At 32.0% G+C, this 15,076-nt stretch overlaps 1 protein-coding gene across 1 annotated transcript in view; it reads right to left on the minus strand.

Moving 5' to 3' along the window:
- Positions 1-412: 412 nt before the first annotated feature.
- LOC118736387 (inactive dipeptidyl peptidase 10) overlaps positions 413-15,076 on the minus strand; it is a 99,449-nt gene continuing 84,785 nt past the window's right edge. Inside the window, exons 4-10 of the mRNA XM_036466481.1 lie at positions 9,881-9,976; positions 8,881-8,995; positions 6,949-7,043; positions 3,689-3,816; positions 1,125-1,387; positions 508-676; positions 413-452 (exon numbers count right to left, since the gene is read on the minus strand). Of these exons, the coding sequence (XP_036322374.1) occupies positions 413-452; positions 508-676; positions 1,125-1,387; positions 3,689-3,816; positions 6,949-7,043; positions 8,881-8,995; positions 9,881-9,976 (906 nt within the window). The remainder of the gene's footprint in view (positions 453-507; positions 677-1,124; positions 1,388-3,688; positions 3,817-6,948; positions 7,044-8,880; positions 8,996-9,880; positions 9,977-15,076) is intronic.

A 15,076-nucleotide genomic window follows, 5' to 3' on the forward strand; every position in this document is an offset into this window, starting at 1 on the left:
TTGGTTTTAAACCGCAGGCACGTAGTACTAATTGGTGATTTGTCATTACATTCCAAATCAACTAACCAACCAACGAACTATCGAGTTGAAGGAGTTATGCATCACTGAACCAAGGTAGCTAAACCGTAAATGCTAGGCAGCTATCGGCTCTAGAAGGACCTAAATCCACATACAGAAAGAGGGTGAAGTTTGGTGGACGGACGAGTTAAATTTATTTCCCATAACTCTTGCACAGTATTTTCTGTGGCAAATGGAGTTTTTATGGCCAATTGAGAAAAGCTTCTTGAGCTCGAATGATTTTAGTGCTAAGGTAGATATTTTAGCTCGAGAACATAATCAGTCGAAGAGTATCCGAAATATGTAATCTTTTTCAATCTTTTCATTTCACGTTATGTCGAGTTCTTTACCCACATTACCATCCATTGTACATCCCATTTATGCGCTCTACATTTCTGCATATTCGACAAAATTTGAAATTCAATGCGATCCTGTTACATTTCCACTCACCTTAATGATCTGATTTCCGGATAGAGATACGCATTCGGATTGCCACCACTTGTCGTGCCATACCAAGCGAAATGCTGCTCCTGCACTAACGAATCATTGAACGCACCGTAAAGCATTAAGTGTCCATTCTTCGAGAGCCAAATTGCATTATTCGAGTGCAGGATTTCCTCTGCAAGGCAGCAGCACCAGCAACAGCAACACCAGCAGAGATGTAAGTCAAAGTTGTAAGCAGGCGAGGTAAGCGGATATTGGAGTTGGCGTCGTATGTATATTTGAAATTCCAATTACGATTTATAGTCGTCGGGTTCAAACATTTGGCACATATGCGATTTGAATGCCAAGTAGCCAACCGCCGGCGGTGGTCAGTGGACGACAGCAAGCAGCAGGTGTGTTTTCGCGCGGAGGTATAGAAAGAGAATATAGATTGAAAGTGAAGAACGGAAATTCAATTTTCGATTTAAAGCAATTTAATCGAATGCGCAATCAGTGAATGAATGAATTGAAATGAACCAACCAACCAACGAACAAGTGAACCAACGAAAAAAAAGGCACTTAGAAGCTTGACTGGTCAGTTAAAAGCCCCCTCCCCATCTACAGCCGCTTGCAAACAAACTCACCTTCATAGAGCCAATCTGGTATGCCATTATAGACGATGCCAGGCACAGCGTCGCGCGTTATACGATGCACATGATGGGTGGAGCGCGGCCCTTGGCAGTAGTAGATGTCATAGTTGTAGACCAGCACCAGCGCATTTCCGGCGGTGGTTGGCGCGGAGGTGGTTGCATTGTCATTGCCAACTGCTTGGGTGGACACGAAGCGAGCATAGTGTAGATAGGGCCACTCATCGCTGTGCGCATCGATTTTCAACTTGATGCTTTCACTAAAAATAGAAACAGAAATAGAAATAGAGAAATTGGAAAGTATAACAAAAAAAAAAGTTGATATGGAATGAGTAGGGGAAAGCATTGTTTGGCAACAGTTTGTAGAATTTTTTTTTTGTTTGTACGGGTAGGATTTGCCAATAAACGGGTAGTGAAAACGAAAGTACGGAAATAGCCAAGCGAAGGAAATGACAGCGGTACGGACAGCTGAACTCGCCAGCTGTAGCACACTTTCCAAGTACACTTACATACATAGATATGAATTGTAATTAAATAAAATTCAAGAGATATTTCATGCTTAGGCAGCTTTCACTGCTAATCGTAATATTTTTTTTTTTTAAGTAGATATTTTTGTCTGATTTAAAAAAGAAAAGCCGTTATTGTGATTCTATACTTAAAATATTAGATAGTTAATTTGAGTTTTTAACTCACTACAGAATTTCTATTCACAAAGCAGATCGATTGCTAGTATAAACTTAGCCAGTAAAAATCGATCTGGTATTTTTCGAGCAGAAATTAACCCGTAATTTTTATTTTTTGGTATTAATAATAAGCAAAGCTAAGTTTTTATGAGCTTGGTTAACATGACCATAACTTTTGCTTCACTCTTAACCCTTTCGATCGCCCAGGGACACTATTGTACCACAGCATGTTTGTAAGACTCCTAATCTCTTAAATCTATTTAAACGTGTTTTTTAAAAAGTCCAAACTGTTTTTGTATTTTGTTGCATCATCTGCAATATGTCATTATGAAATTTTTACTTGAAATATAACGTATAATTTTTATTGGCTACAGAAATTTTCTGGTATATGTGTGAGAAATATGGATAGATCAAATATGCCCAACTATAAAATTTTATTGGGATACATATTTTCCAATATATATATATGATAAACAATGTTTTTTTTTTTTTTGATTTACACATATTGGCTTTTTTCAATTTCAAATATTTTAAAATTATGTTTGTGCTTACATCCTGGAAAAGTCCGAACAAAAGGGTTAATGCTCGAAACTGAAGTCGGAAAATATTTACCAAAATTTATATCAGACTTTAAATCTGGTGTTGCTAGCTATTAACAGCTGCTTTAATTCGCCTCGGTGCAAAGATGTCAAAACTTCTAACGAGTGGGTGCGAAAGTAATATTGTTAGAATTTTAAATCCCTTTTCGCCTTTAAGCGAAGAAAAGCTGAAATTTGATATTTGTGTACCGAAAGCAAAAACAAAATACTTGTAAGTTTTTGTTTTTGTACTAACGCTACCACTTTATTTCGAATTCGCTTAGGTATGGAAAGTAAAAGTTCCTTTAAAACATTTTTACGTTTGGAAGTTATTAGTTACATTTTAAAATTCCTAAGGAATTTTCCCCACCTATTCTTCTTCCCTCAGAGCCAAAGTTAATTTGGTTCAGTTTTTCTTGCTTAGTTGGACTCTTTTTTTTTTTGTCTGACTCACTCATTCGTCCAGAACTTCCACTACTTTGTTGGCAAGTGGTAATAATGATAACCGGCGACTGCTTAATGAGAAGGCATGCTGGTGAAATGGTCCTGCCGGTTAGTGATTTTTGTCAGAGCTTGCTTAATTAGGAAGAAATTGAAAGCATAGTCCACAATCATAAGATCTTAAGAAGGTTCAGCACAAAGTTACTTCGGGCTCCTCGTGAGGATTAGGAGAACTTTATTTAATTTATGACTAGCAAATTCCGGCGTGAGTGCCTTATAAGTACTGTCGTGCTGTTTGGTATCCGTATTGTAATATTCTATCAATTTAATTTGATAAAATTTTTCAAACAAGTGGCAACCCTCCTCAAAAATATTTTCGGCAGTAAATATTCCTAAACCTCTTCTTTTTGATACCCATATTGTAATATTCATTTTATCTTATCAATTAAATTTAATAAAAAATTTTAAACAGGTGGCAACCTTTAATATATATATTTTCGCCTGTAAGCTTTCTTAAACCTCTTTATTTTGGGAGCCATATTGCAATATTCACTTTATCTTATAAATTTACTTAAACTGCAATTTTCAAACACGTGGCAACTCTCCAAATTGTATCTTTCTATATGTTTTAAGCTAGAACTCTAGCATTACATCGGTTAAGGCTGCATTATTCTTCGAGTGAAGCGCGTACAAACATACAGACAGACAGATAAAAATTCTAAAAATTGTTGACTTGGCTTCTGTTGCTCTATTAAAGACCGCCCATACTAATTTTTCTTAAATATCTATAATGTACAGACATCGTCCTGCTACAATTTTATTATATGTATAGATAGATTATTTCGTTAAAGCTACTCACCTCGTTTGTACATCGAAGATTGTATATTGAGCCAAAAATGAATACCGGAAAAGCTTGACAACATTTTGCGCCAATAAAATGTAACGTTTATCAGCTGATATAGTAAAAGTATATGGTGCAAGAGTTTTCTGGAAAGATAAATTAATGAGAAAAATTTACTCACCAACAAAGTTCTTGCATATGTATTTAAATGGTTATTCTAATGGACAAAAATATATTTCCATATAGAGAAATGTAAAACAAAAAAAATCGGTGCTGTTTGTTCATCGAAAATATAATATGTATGTCTTGTATTTTATTACTGCCGCCAAAATATTTCGGAAAAACATTAAGATTTCCGTAAGCTGTATAGTTTTGTAAATAGCTCCAAAAGTCTAGTTTTTTTTATATATACAATTAATTTTAAAAATATTTTTTTTTTGTCATTTGTTATTCAATGGTCTTATAACAGTTTTTGTTTTCATCTTATTGAGCCTGAGGCTGTTTTTTATTAAAAACTGTTTTGGAAAAACAACAATAGTTTACATTTTGGTATATTTTCTAAAAAATCACCTAAGATGATAAAAGTGTTTAAGCTTGAAAGGTCTGCATAAAAATGTTTAAAAATTTTATTAACGGAATTAAAATAATGCGATTTTTGATGGTATTTTCAAATCGGTCTAGCACACATAAAACTTAATATTCTTACGAAATATTTTGCCAGAAGTCTTAAAATATAATAAGTTTTGTAATTCCGGTGCAAAACCGCAAGTTGTTTTTTTTGGTGATGCACCCTAATGTATATGCATGTGCATTTTTATATGAGTGACATAATATTAATACAAACACACATTAAATGTAATTATTTGTTAGGCGGCATAAAAAACTAAAACAATGCAAATTTACTGTGTATTTTTACTACGTGGCATTTCTCATTTTGATGTGTTTTAAAATGCCTTGAAGCTCGTAAATTATATTACTGCATTTGCGGGTCTTTGGAAAAATTGAGGTGTTCAAAAGCACTAATTGCTGATTATGTGTATATTTTACTACACGGTAATTTGTTTTTTTTTTTTAAATTCATTAATTATTCATTTGCTTTTAGTTAAGTGCAAAGAAAATATAGGCACAAATAATAAATTTGCATTCAATTAAATTATGTATGTAGGTTCGATGGTTTACAACCGCAAAGCGCACATCACATCAGAATGCATTAAATACTTACAAATAACACTGGTTTGCAGGAAAAAAACTTTTCCGGCGAACATTGACTTGTTCGCTGAATCCAAATTTGTTGCCAGAATTCAAAAGTTGGCTATGTTTTTCTTTCTAGCATTGAAAGATCTAGGATTTTGGTTTTGAGGTTTGCACTAAAAAACCGAACCAACTTTTTGATTCAAATTCAGACTAAGCGACTAAAATTTTATTAGCATTGACAACTTTCGTATGCTAGAAAATTTTTTTCAACAGCTTTAAATATTTAGTATAGCAAAAAAGGAAATCATTCAGTCATGTGAAGGAAAGCTCCTATGGATTTTGGTTAGCAAAATACATATTTGAAATCCAAATTCTAAAAATAACTCTGTTTACAATTAAAAAACCTATTATATTGGTACATATATTTACTAATCTCTTTATCCTAGAAAAAAATTAATTTTCGGAAGCTAACTAAAAAACAAAAATTCAAAGAAGATTAAAAAATTTTAAACGACCAAAAAAAATCTAAAAAACTAAACCAGTTTTTGCCATACAAAAATTAAAGAATAAAATTTTTAATGAGATTGTATTAACTGTATTGTAAATATGATGATTCCATGCAAAAGTAATACTTTTTCACAATTTTATGCCATACAAGATTTCATGTTTTTTTTTTTTTAATAAAATAGTATACATACCAATTTATTGCCATACAAAATTTTATGATTTTTTAAATAAAATGTTTAATGAAACTCTATAACCGATTGTTTTGTAAACATGACGATTCGATGCAAAAATAATATCTTCTCACTTTTTGTATGTCATAAAAATTTCACTGTGATATTTAGTCTTTTAAAAAGTTAAAAAATATATCAATTTATTGGCATACAAAATTATATGATTTTTTAAATAAAATTTTTAAAGAGATAGTATAGATTTTATTATAAATATGATGATTCGATGCAAAAATAATACTTTTTCACTGCTTTATGCAATAAAAATGATGTCATTTATTTTTTTAATTTTAAAAAAATATACTAATTTATTGCCATAAAAAATTTTATGATGTTTTTAATGAGATTGAATGACCGATAGTTTTGTAAATATGATGATTCGAAGCAACATTTTTTTTATGTATAATTTTTTTTTTATTCAACAATTTTTATTGAGCTCGAGGCCGTTTTTAATAAAAAACTTATTGTGGAAAAGCAACAATAATTTGAAAAAATGGTAGAAGTGATAGCTATTTCGGAAATCACCACATTTCCTCATCAGACTTCTTTCAGTAGGATTCGAACCGAGGATCCCACTGACGCAGCCAGTTGCCTACGCACTGTGCTAAGTTCGCCTTGTAAATTATCGTTGCTTTTTTCCCACTTTTTCATGTGGTAAGCCCACACCATCAAGCGCAGCTAATCAATTATATTTTTTTTTTAATTTTTAAAGAGATTGTATAAACGATGGTATTGCAAAAATAATGGAAAAATTATACTTCTTCACTTTTTTATGCATTGAACAATTTTATGATTTCTTTTTTAATTAAAAAAATATGAAAAATATACCGATTTATTTCCAATAAAAAGCTTTATGATTTTTTATGTAAAATTTTTAATGTATTAACGATGGTATTGAAATAATATATTGATTCTATGCAAAAATAATACTTTTTCACTTTTTTATGAAATAAAAACTGTTATGATTTATTTTTTTTTTAATTTGTAATGAGAATGTATTAACGATTGCATTATAAATATAATGATTCAGTTCAAAAATAATACCTTTTCACTTTTTTATATTATGCCTGATTTATACATATTATAAGGAAATAAATAATGATAATTATTTTTTTAACGTAATGGCCCGAATGTATTTCAATATCCAACTTTGTCATTAAAATTTCTCCCATTTAAAGTCCAGTGGAAATCCACCATTAGGCATAAAAATACCTGGTCCTTATGTCAGTTGTCATTAAATACGTTTTCAAGGCCATTTCAATGCCTAGTGCAAACATGGCATAATCACTTTTTATTTAATTTAAATTTATTTTATTTTGTTTTCTATTTTATCACCATTTGCATACTTACATACGTTACATTTGACATGAGCACTCTTTCGGTAAGACTGGTTGCATTTAATAACACAATTCGTCCCCAATGATCCTGATATAGAAATTCCTCACCTGCAATAAAAAGTTTTCGAATTTGAAAAGAATTAAATACAAATCTATGTACATACATATGTATATGTATGGAAATAATACTGATGATTGACGAGGTCAGTTTGATAAGTCAGTGCTTTTGAATGAAATAATTAATTTTTTAGAAAAATGCCGTTTAAAATATTAAATTAATGATCTCCTCTTATGTACATGATTAGATATGTAGGCACTATAAATAGGATGTACTGGGACCTAATTGATCTTTGGGATCCTTTAATCTTCGAAACACTTCACCTAGTCGAGATCACGAAGTCACAGCGATCCCAGGGCCCTGAACGCCGGGGCTTAGCGCGCCGCTTGGCTGTCAGAGTAGATATTTATCTCTATAAACGATATTACACAAGTTCGTAACCAATCGGCTGCTTCTTCAATGGCAGCTACCTCTGCCTGAAACACGCTACAGAAATCCGGTAGCCTAAATTTAATATCTAAGATTAGTTCCTCACAGAAGACACCTCCTCTGACTCTGTCATGAAGCTTCGACCTATCTATGAAGATATTCACCGGTATTTTGCTGCCGAGACCCCATTTCTTTCCAGTAGCGCTTTTACAACAGTAAATGACAACCGATGCTTTCCTCACTCGCTCCTCAATATTTGGTTCTCACATTCGTTTTCTGTCAACAATCACTCCCAAGCATTTGACTTTATCAGACAGCACAAGTGGAGTGACACCGATCGAGAGGAGCTGATCATCAGGCACCTTGTATCTCCTGGTGAAGCAGACTAGCTCCGTCTTGCCAGGATTAATATCGAGAGGAGCTGATCATCAGGCACCTTGTATCTCCTGGTGAAGCAGACTAGCTCCGTCTTGCCAGGATTAATAGCGAGCTTACAATTGGAGATTAGTTTGTGACCAAAATTTAGGTATCGCTGCATAAGATCGTACAGATTGTTCAGAAACTTATCTCTGATAATAAGTGCCCCATCATTGGCATAAGCGATCGCCCGACAGTTTTCCATTACATCTCCTCCAGGATGTTATTTATGATAATGCCCAGAGGAAAGGCGAGAGAACCCCAGCTGTCGCAGAGAATGCGTGAGATAAGAGCAACCAGGTTGGTCTCAACTCCGAGCTTGCTTAGGGCATTTACAATCGCCGCGGGTAACAGGTTATTAAAGGCCCCTACTGCGAAGCCTTTGGTTTCCAGAGACTCTTCTATAACCTTACCAACAGAATGCAGGGCATATTCCATGGATCTGCCCTTCATATATCCGTGCTGAGAGAATATTAGTCTCTCCCAGGAAATCCTGTTTCTTATATACAGGCGAACTAGCCTCTCCAACGTCTTGAGTGGGAAGGATGAGATACTCATTGGCCTGAAGTCTTACGGCGATATGTTTCTAAATAGAAAAAATAATACGCGTATTCTTTTGTAAAAAAAAAAAGTGATATTTACAACATTTGTTTCGATCGGTTAAGGGTCTCTTCAGATATTCGGAATTTTTACGATCTACCTTTTCTCTTGTATCAAGATTCTATCAGTCGGCGAGATTATATGGGTTTTCAGATTCAGCGAACAGTGTAACTAAAGAAAATTGTTTTGGGGAAATGTGATTGAAAGTATAAGAATTTTTTTCAGAAATTTGCGGAATTGGCTTGGACAGAGTTAGCATCGCTAGTGCTGACTTTCCTCTATGTACATAAAATCAGTGATTATTATTAAGGGTTAAAGTTTCTGGCGATCTACACGATTTTATCCCTCAACTTGCTAAGCCGTTTTCAACCAACTTTATTTATTTATTTTTTTTTTTCAAATATACATAAAATACAACTTAAGCTTCATTTTCATACTCACCATTTATCCATGTACCATTGGTTCGCTGTGGCATAAAGAGTCCATCCACAATGTCCTGCAGCTTGATGCGTTGTCCCTTGACGCGCGGCCCCTCATCGGGTGGTGTGAGTAGTACCTTTTTTGATAAATGCAGAAATTTTATATGTTGTTTTCTATAAGAGAAAACCCAGACAAAGAAGAAAGAAAAAAAGCACAAAAATACCGGGGGGACACACGACCACCACGAGACACAAAAAATATAGGAAAAATGGGAAAATATATGACATCAAATTTACACGAAAATTGGCATTGGCGGGATGACAACAACAAGAATTGCGCAAAATACGAGTACATGAGGCGAAATAAGTAGGCATACATACACAGACAAATGTATATTGTGTGCATAGCATACATATATACGAATGGAAGAAATATAATAATGTGACTAGACTAAAACAAAAATAATGAAAAATTAAATTAAATAAAAGTTTAGCAGCCGTGAAGTATGCAACAAATTACACAAAAATACATAAAAACGGAATGGGAAAAACTGAAACAAGCTGGAAAATATGTATGTACAACAGACGTGCGCAAGTCAAGGCATATTTACATAATTACACATTAGGGTGGGTCACATTAAAATCCAGTGGGCTTAAGTGCTTGAAATGGAATATGACTGACTTTATATCGGTTTGGAAATTTATAAAAAAAAAATAGTTTTTGTCACATAAAGTTTTTGGCAAAATTATAAAACATTAAATCAATTGCAAAGAAGCATAATTTTTTCAAAATTATAAGATGAGTGTGATGTAGAATTTTTACATTTTCGTAAGCCTAATACTGGTCGGATACAAAGACACTCGCCAGACACTCATATTTTTTCAAATTCCAATAATACTTTAGTGACATGCATTTTCAGGAGGTTTTTTTTTACAACTATTTACATTTTTACAATTATCTTTCGACATAAATACACACATATAAACTAGTGTTTTCTTATATTTCCAGCAATCGCACTTACCACTGATGTAACAATTAATGCCAGTACAATGATTATCACCAATAAGGCGATGAAAATTCCGCGCCAGTTCCGCTGGTTGGGGTTGCTGGAGACCAACTGTGCGTGAAAAAAAAATAAGAAAAGAAAAATTTTGAAAATGCAGTAAGGTGAATTCAAGATATCCTGTGTTTTAGAAAATATATATGTAAGTACTAAAAACTGCAATATTTTCATATATTACTATACATATCGAGAACTTATATTCAATACCCTCTATCTGCACTTTTCAGCAAAATGAGATTCTGATAAAAAAAAAAAAAATTCATCTAAGACTTAACTGCCATTGGTGTTGTTAATGCAGACGTTGTTTAAAGCTTGATAGAAGAATTTACTATTAAATTGCATCAGTGATGACAGGTAAATCCCAGATGGGTTCTAATATCAGAAAGTAGTTTTTGTGAAAATTACAGATAGTGGGTATTGAATATAATGTGTATTAAATTTTCACCCAAAACTAATATGAAAATATATTTACTTATTATTAAGGTCCTTTACCGTTTGTGAAATCTGTACGAAAAAAATTTTAATTTTTTTTAAGAATTCTTTTCAATTGAGTTCTGGTGTCTGACCACGGTACTGATTTGAGAGACAAAAGAATTTTTTTTAAAACTTTAAAAAATAGTAGCAATTAAAAAAAAAATAATTTTTTCACTTTTCTACAAAATATTGTAAGTCTAGCAGGATGTTAATAAAACTTTGACATGCTTAATTTTTTCAAACTCGAGTTTGTTTTTTTTTTTACATCGGAGCAAAGTCAAAATGTCTAAAATTTCAACAAATACATACGAAAATTGTAAACTAATGTAAAATCCGCGCGCGAGGTTTCCCTATTAACATATTGTAGATGTTGCAAATAAAAAGATGTAAAATGTAAAAATAATATTTTTAAACGAAAAATTTATTTGTTTTAAATTCTGAAAAATTGTAATAGCCAAATTCACGCAAGCAATTTAATTAAATTTTTTTTTTGTTTGTAATTTGAATTTCATGTGAAAACCAACAGTAGATAAAAATACAATTTTTTGCTTAAATTACAGGTGAAATCGGGGGTGAAACTTTAAAGATTTTTAATAAATATTGTACACAGTTTGAAATTTTACATAATGGTTTTTGATAGATTGTGAGCTATTCTTTTATAAACGAAAATAATAAACATTAAATAAACAAAAGAAAAATAGCAAAAACTTGTTAAAATATTGCGTCGCTATTTGATTACTAGCAATCTTACATACATACAATTTACTAGAAAAAATTTAGAAAAAAGTAAGAAATGGAAAAGATGAAACTTCTCGAAATAGCTAAAGAATAAAAAAAAATTCAATAAAATTTATTAAAAATTATGCATGAAAAATTTATTACAAAACAACTTAAAAGGAGTAACAAAGAATTGGAAAAATGTCGATTCACTGATGATGTAAACATTTTACTTTCAAAATATTTATAATTAAAATTACGATTAAGATTTTGTTTAGAAAATAATTGTTTCAAATTTTGAAAGAGTTAAAATAAAAAATGTAAGGTAACTAAAAATTTATTGTTATTGGAGAAATCTATATTGGATGTGAATTTCTGAAACGTTATCGATTTTTTAAAGCTATCGATTGTTAAATAAAATTTTTTTTCATAATTTCATAAATTCATCGGTTATTTATTGAAATTATCTGTTACTATTTTTTCATAGGTTTTGATTGTTTTTAAAGTTGTTTATTATATTATGGAAAGTATTATGGAAAGTAATCGATAAATTGCTTTTTATTAGAGAATACCATATTTAAAAGCGTGACTCAGATTTCTTTTCACTTTGACTTAGTAAATTAATACTTTTTCTGCTTTTTTTTTTACTCAGAAAAGCCATTATGGTACTATAGTCAAATTTATGAAATTTTTTTTTTCGTGACCATAATTTAGTTGCAAGGGCTTTGCTTTCATAGATTAAAGAGGTTTATTGGCCCTATTGGATTTTCTCTCTGTTTTGCCACCGTTGTGTTATATCGTACCTCTAGTTCTTTTAATTATTCCGAAAATTTATTTGGCAATACCGTTTTAAAAATATTTGTTATTTCTTATTTTGTAAAAAAAATCGCGCATATTTATATGGAAGAAAATGCGTAGAACCGTGCCCAAAAAAAATGTTTAAAACTCAACTACTACAAAATAGCCACTTCAAATCTGCACATTTTTATACTAAAATCTAATGAGCTATAAAAATGCATACTTGGAATTCTGATTAAAAAGTTTTTGATTTCCATGAAAAACATTGCGAGTATTTGAAAATCAATAGGTGAGCAAATCTTACGAGTTGTTAAATTTTTCAACAAAAACGTGTTTTTGGACAAAAATGGTGGCACACTTATCTTTCACATTGCATTATCTTACGTTTTGCATAAAGAAGAAGATTTCTTCGCGATATTGTCTTGAAATGAAAACTTAAAAAAGATATACTCAAAAAAGTAAAAATAACAAATCGTGCTAATATACCGCTTTAACCGGTACTGGAACTGGAACTGGAACTGTTTATGGAACTCTATTGATTGAAATATACGCAATATATTAGTATTTCCTAATTGTGCACTTAGTCTAAGTTGTATTATTTCGAAAATACTGCGCAAATAAATAATACATTAGTATAAACTGGCACAAAAATAATGCGTGTCATTAAAATGCAAGCAATTTTGTAATTCTCACACAAATTGATTATGGAGGCGTTCCCAAAGACAAATACGCTTTACAATAGACCAATAAAATATGCGCCGAAAAGTGTTGCAAACACCTATCTCAAAATTAAATGTATGCAAGTGGTATTTATCAAAACCTCCCTCAACCAAGCAGCTACTTTTTTGTTTGTCCTTAGCTTCCCCTTTTAAAGCAATATATTATTTTAGAACCGTGATTTCTTGGGAGTTGGGAGTGCAACAAGAGGTTGCGCTGCTGGGTCATTGTATACACACGTACTTTTTCCCACTTTCTTTTGCATTCTTTAAGGATATATATATATTTTTTTTTTGATTTTTTCATTCTCTGAAATCGCATCGATCCCTCTTGCGTCTGGCACTTTTTGTATTTTGGCAACTTTTTATGGCACAATATTGTATGCTTGGGCTGCTGTGTGTTCATTCATTTACTTTTCTTTGGCCACATATTGTGGTCATTATTTAGGCCACCATTATGCCGATATTAGAACGCATTTTCTTTTGTGCTAGTAACGTTAAAGGGCGGCGCAAGGCAAGAATGGCGAGCTTGGGTGTGTTCAAAGCTGTTTGTTTTTTTTTTTTTTTTAGTAACTATTAGTTATTCTTTTGTAATTTTTGTGAAAAGTGTTTGCTTTGTGTTTTCGTAACAGCAAATTTCTTCATCGTTAGAAAATGACTTTTAAAATAGTGTACATACTTCGTTGTTGAAAAGGCATTTCCTAATAACCAATAAAAAATTTTGCCGTAACGCATGTTGAAATTGTTCAGGAGTTTTTTGCGCTCATTTCTTTGTATAGCATGGTCAGAGTTTCAGGCCATCTGATCCATTTTTTTTTTTTTAGTATAGGAAAATTTACAGGAAATAATAATGACGCAATACAAATTTAACTCTGCTCCAGCCAATATTTTAAGATCTTCGCCAAAGAAATGGTTTTATTGACAAAAAAAAAAAAACGCTTCTCATCTCTCAGACCGGAAAATAAAGTTAGAAGGTAAAGGATACCTGTTAGAATTGCGACGCCTCTCTTTTGGGTGGTTAATTAAGCTTCTTGATAAAGCCTGCCAGTAAACTCTTTGCTTGGCGCATTCCTCATGTACTATGCCAATTAATTTTAGTGTGAGAATTTGTAATTTCATAGTGTTAAGCGGTCTAAATACCTTAACTCGCTTAAAAAAATAGCCGCAAAATATAAAATATATCAGCTTTGAATTATTTTTCATATTTTTATAAAAACATGGGGTGAAACCAGCAGCTATTAGTTACTAGTTTGTACATAAAAATTGTCTACTCGTTATTGTGCCTATTCCAACCTTCCCTTCAGTTAATAAATAAAATGAAATTTTTCCAACTCTCAAAGCCATTTATTCACCAGCCTTAAATTGCAATATTCCTAAGCATACACACATTCTCTTTGTAAATTTAATCCCTTACACACACACACAAACACACAAAAATTCATATTTGCACACTTCAATTTAAATTTGTATAAATTCTCAAACGCTTGACATTTTACAAACGTAAGCATTGTGTAGTGTAGCAAAAATTTCTAAGCAATTAATTTTGCAACAAAAGCAAAACCAACTTGTTGCTGAGTGTTGAAAGCTACTAAAAGTAATGAAAAAATAAAAAATAAAATATACTCAGCAACATTTTATGCTCCAAATAGTCATCCGAGTGATTGAAGTGAGGTGCAAGTGGTATTGCGCATTGTGGATTTCGCCAGCAGTTGAGGCAGGAGAGAAGCGAGCAGCGTTCAGACAAGTGAATAATTTTCATGCAGTACTATGCAAGTGAAGTAACGATATATTTCTCTTAATTGCTTTATAAACACACACTAACAAGTTGTATGCAATCAATCGTACACTTTGTCTTTCCTGCCCTGCAGTGAAAAATTATCAATTGTTAAAACTAACCAACTTATAGTTATCTTTTTGGCGAGATTTCGATTAATACCTCACTTTTAATTAGCTATGACAAAACCAACTTAAAGTGAATTGTAAAGTCGTGCAGGAGTCATGCGGACGCAATCGGGAGTTGGTTTTCTTTACAAGTTTCTATTAAATATCCTCATACAAAAATTACTTTCAATACACTTTTTTTCTGAACTTCGCAGATTCTTTTTCATATTCAGGACAAATAAAAGGAAGATCGAAATTTTATACTATCATTTTGAAGTTATGTCTGACGGTGTTCGAATATGGGGCCACCCAGAGCAGAATATGTAAACAAATATGAAATTTAATAAAATAAAGTAAATAAATAAGTAAATAAAAGAGTAAAAAAACAAAAAAAAATATTTTGTTTTTCTTATTGATATTTTATGTCCAAAAGTAGTTAGTTACAAGTTAGTTGACATGTAATGCAGAGGTATCCAGGTCTGACTTTTTTGCGGCCATCGCCCCACAAAAGTAGTTAGCTTTTTTCGAACAAAATACACAGTTAATAGTTAGCACTAGTGTTCGCGTA

The sequence above is a fragment of the Rhagoletis pomonella genome, unplaced genomic scaffold (genome assembly GCF_013731165.1).
Source record: "Rhagoletis pomonella isolate Grant_MI unplaced genomic scaffold, Rhpom_1.0 Rhpom_scaffold_00003, whole genome shotgun sequence".
NCBI lineage: Eukaryota > Metazoa > Arthropoda > Insecta > Diptera > Tephritidae > Rhagoletis > Rhagoletis pomonella.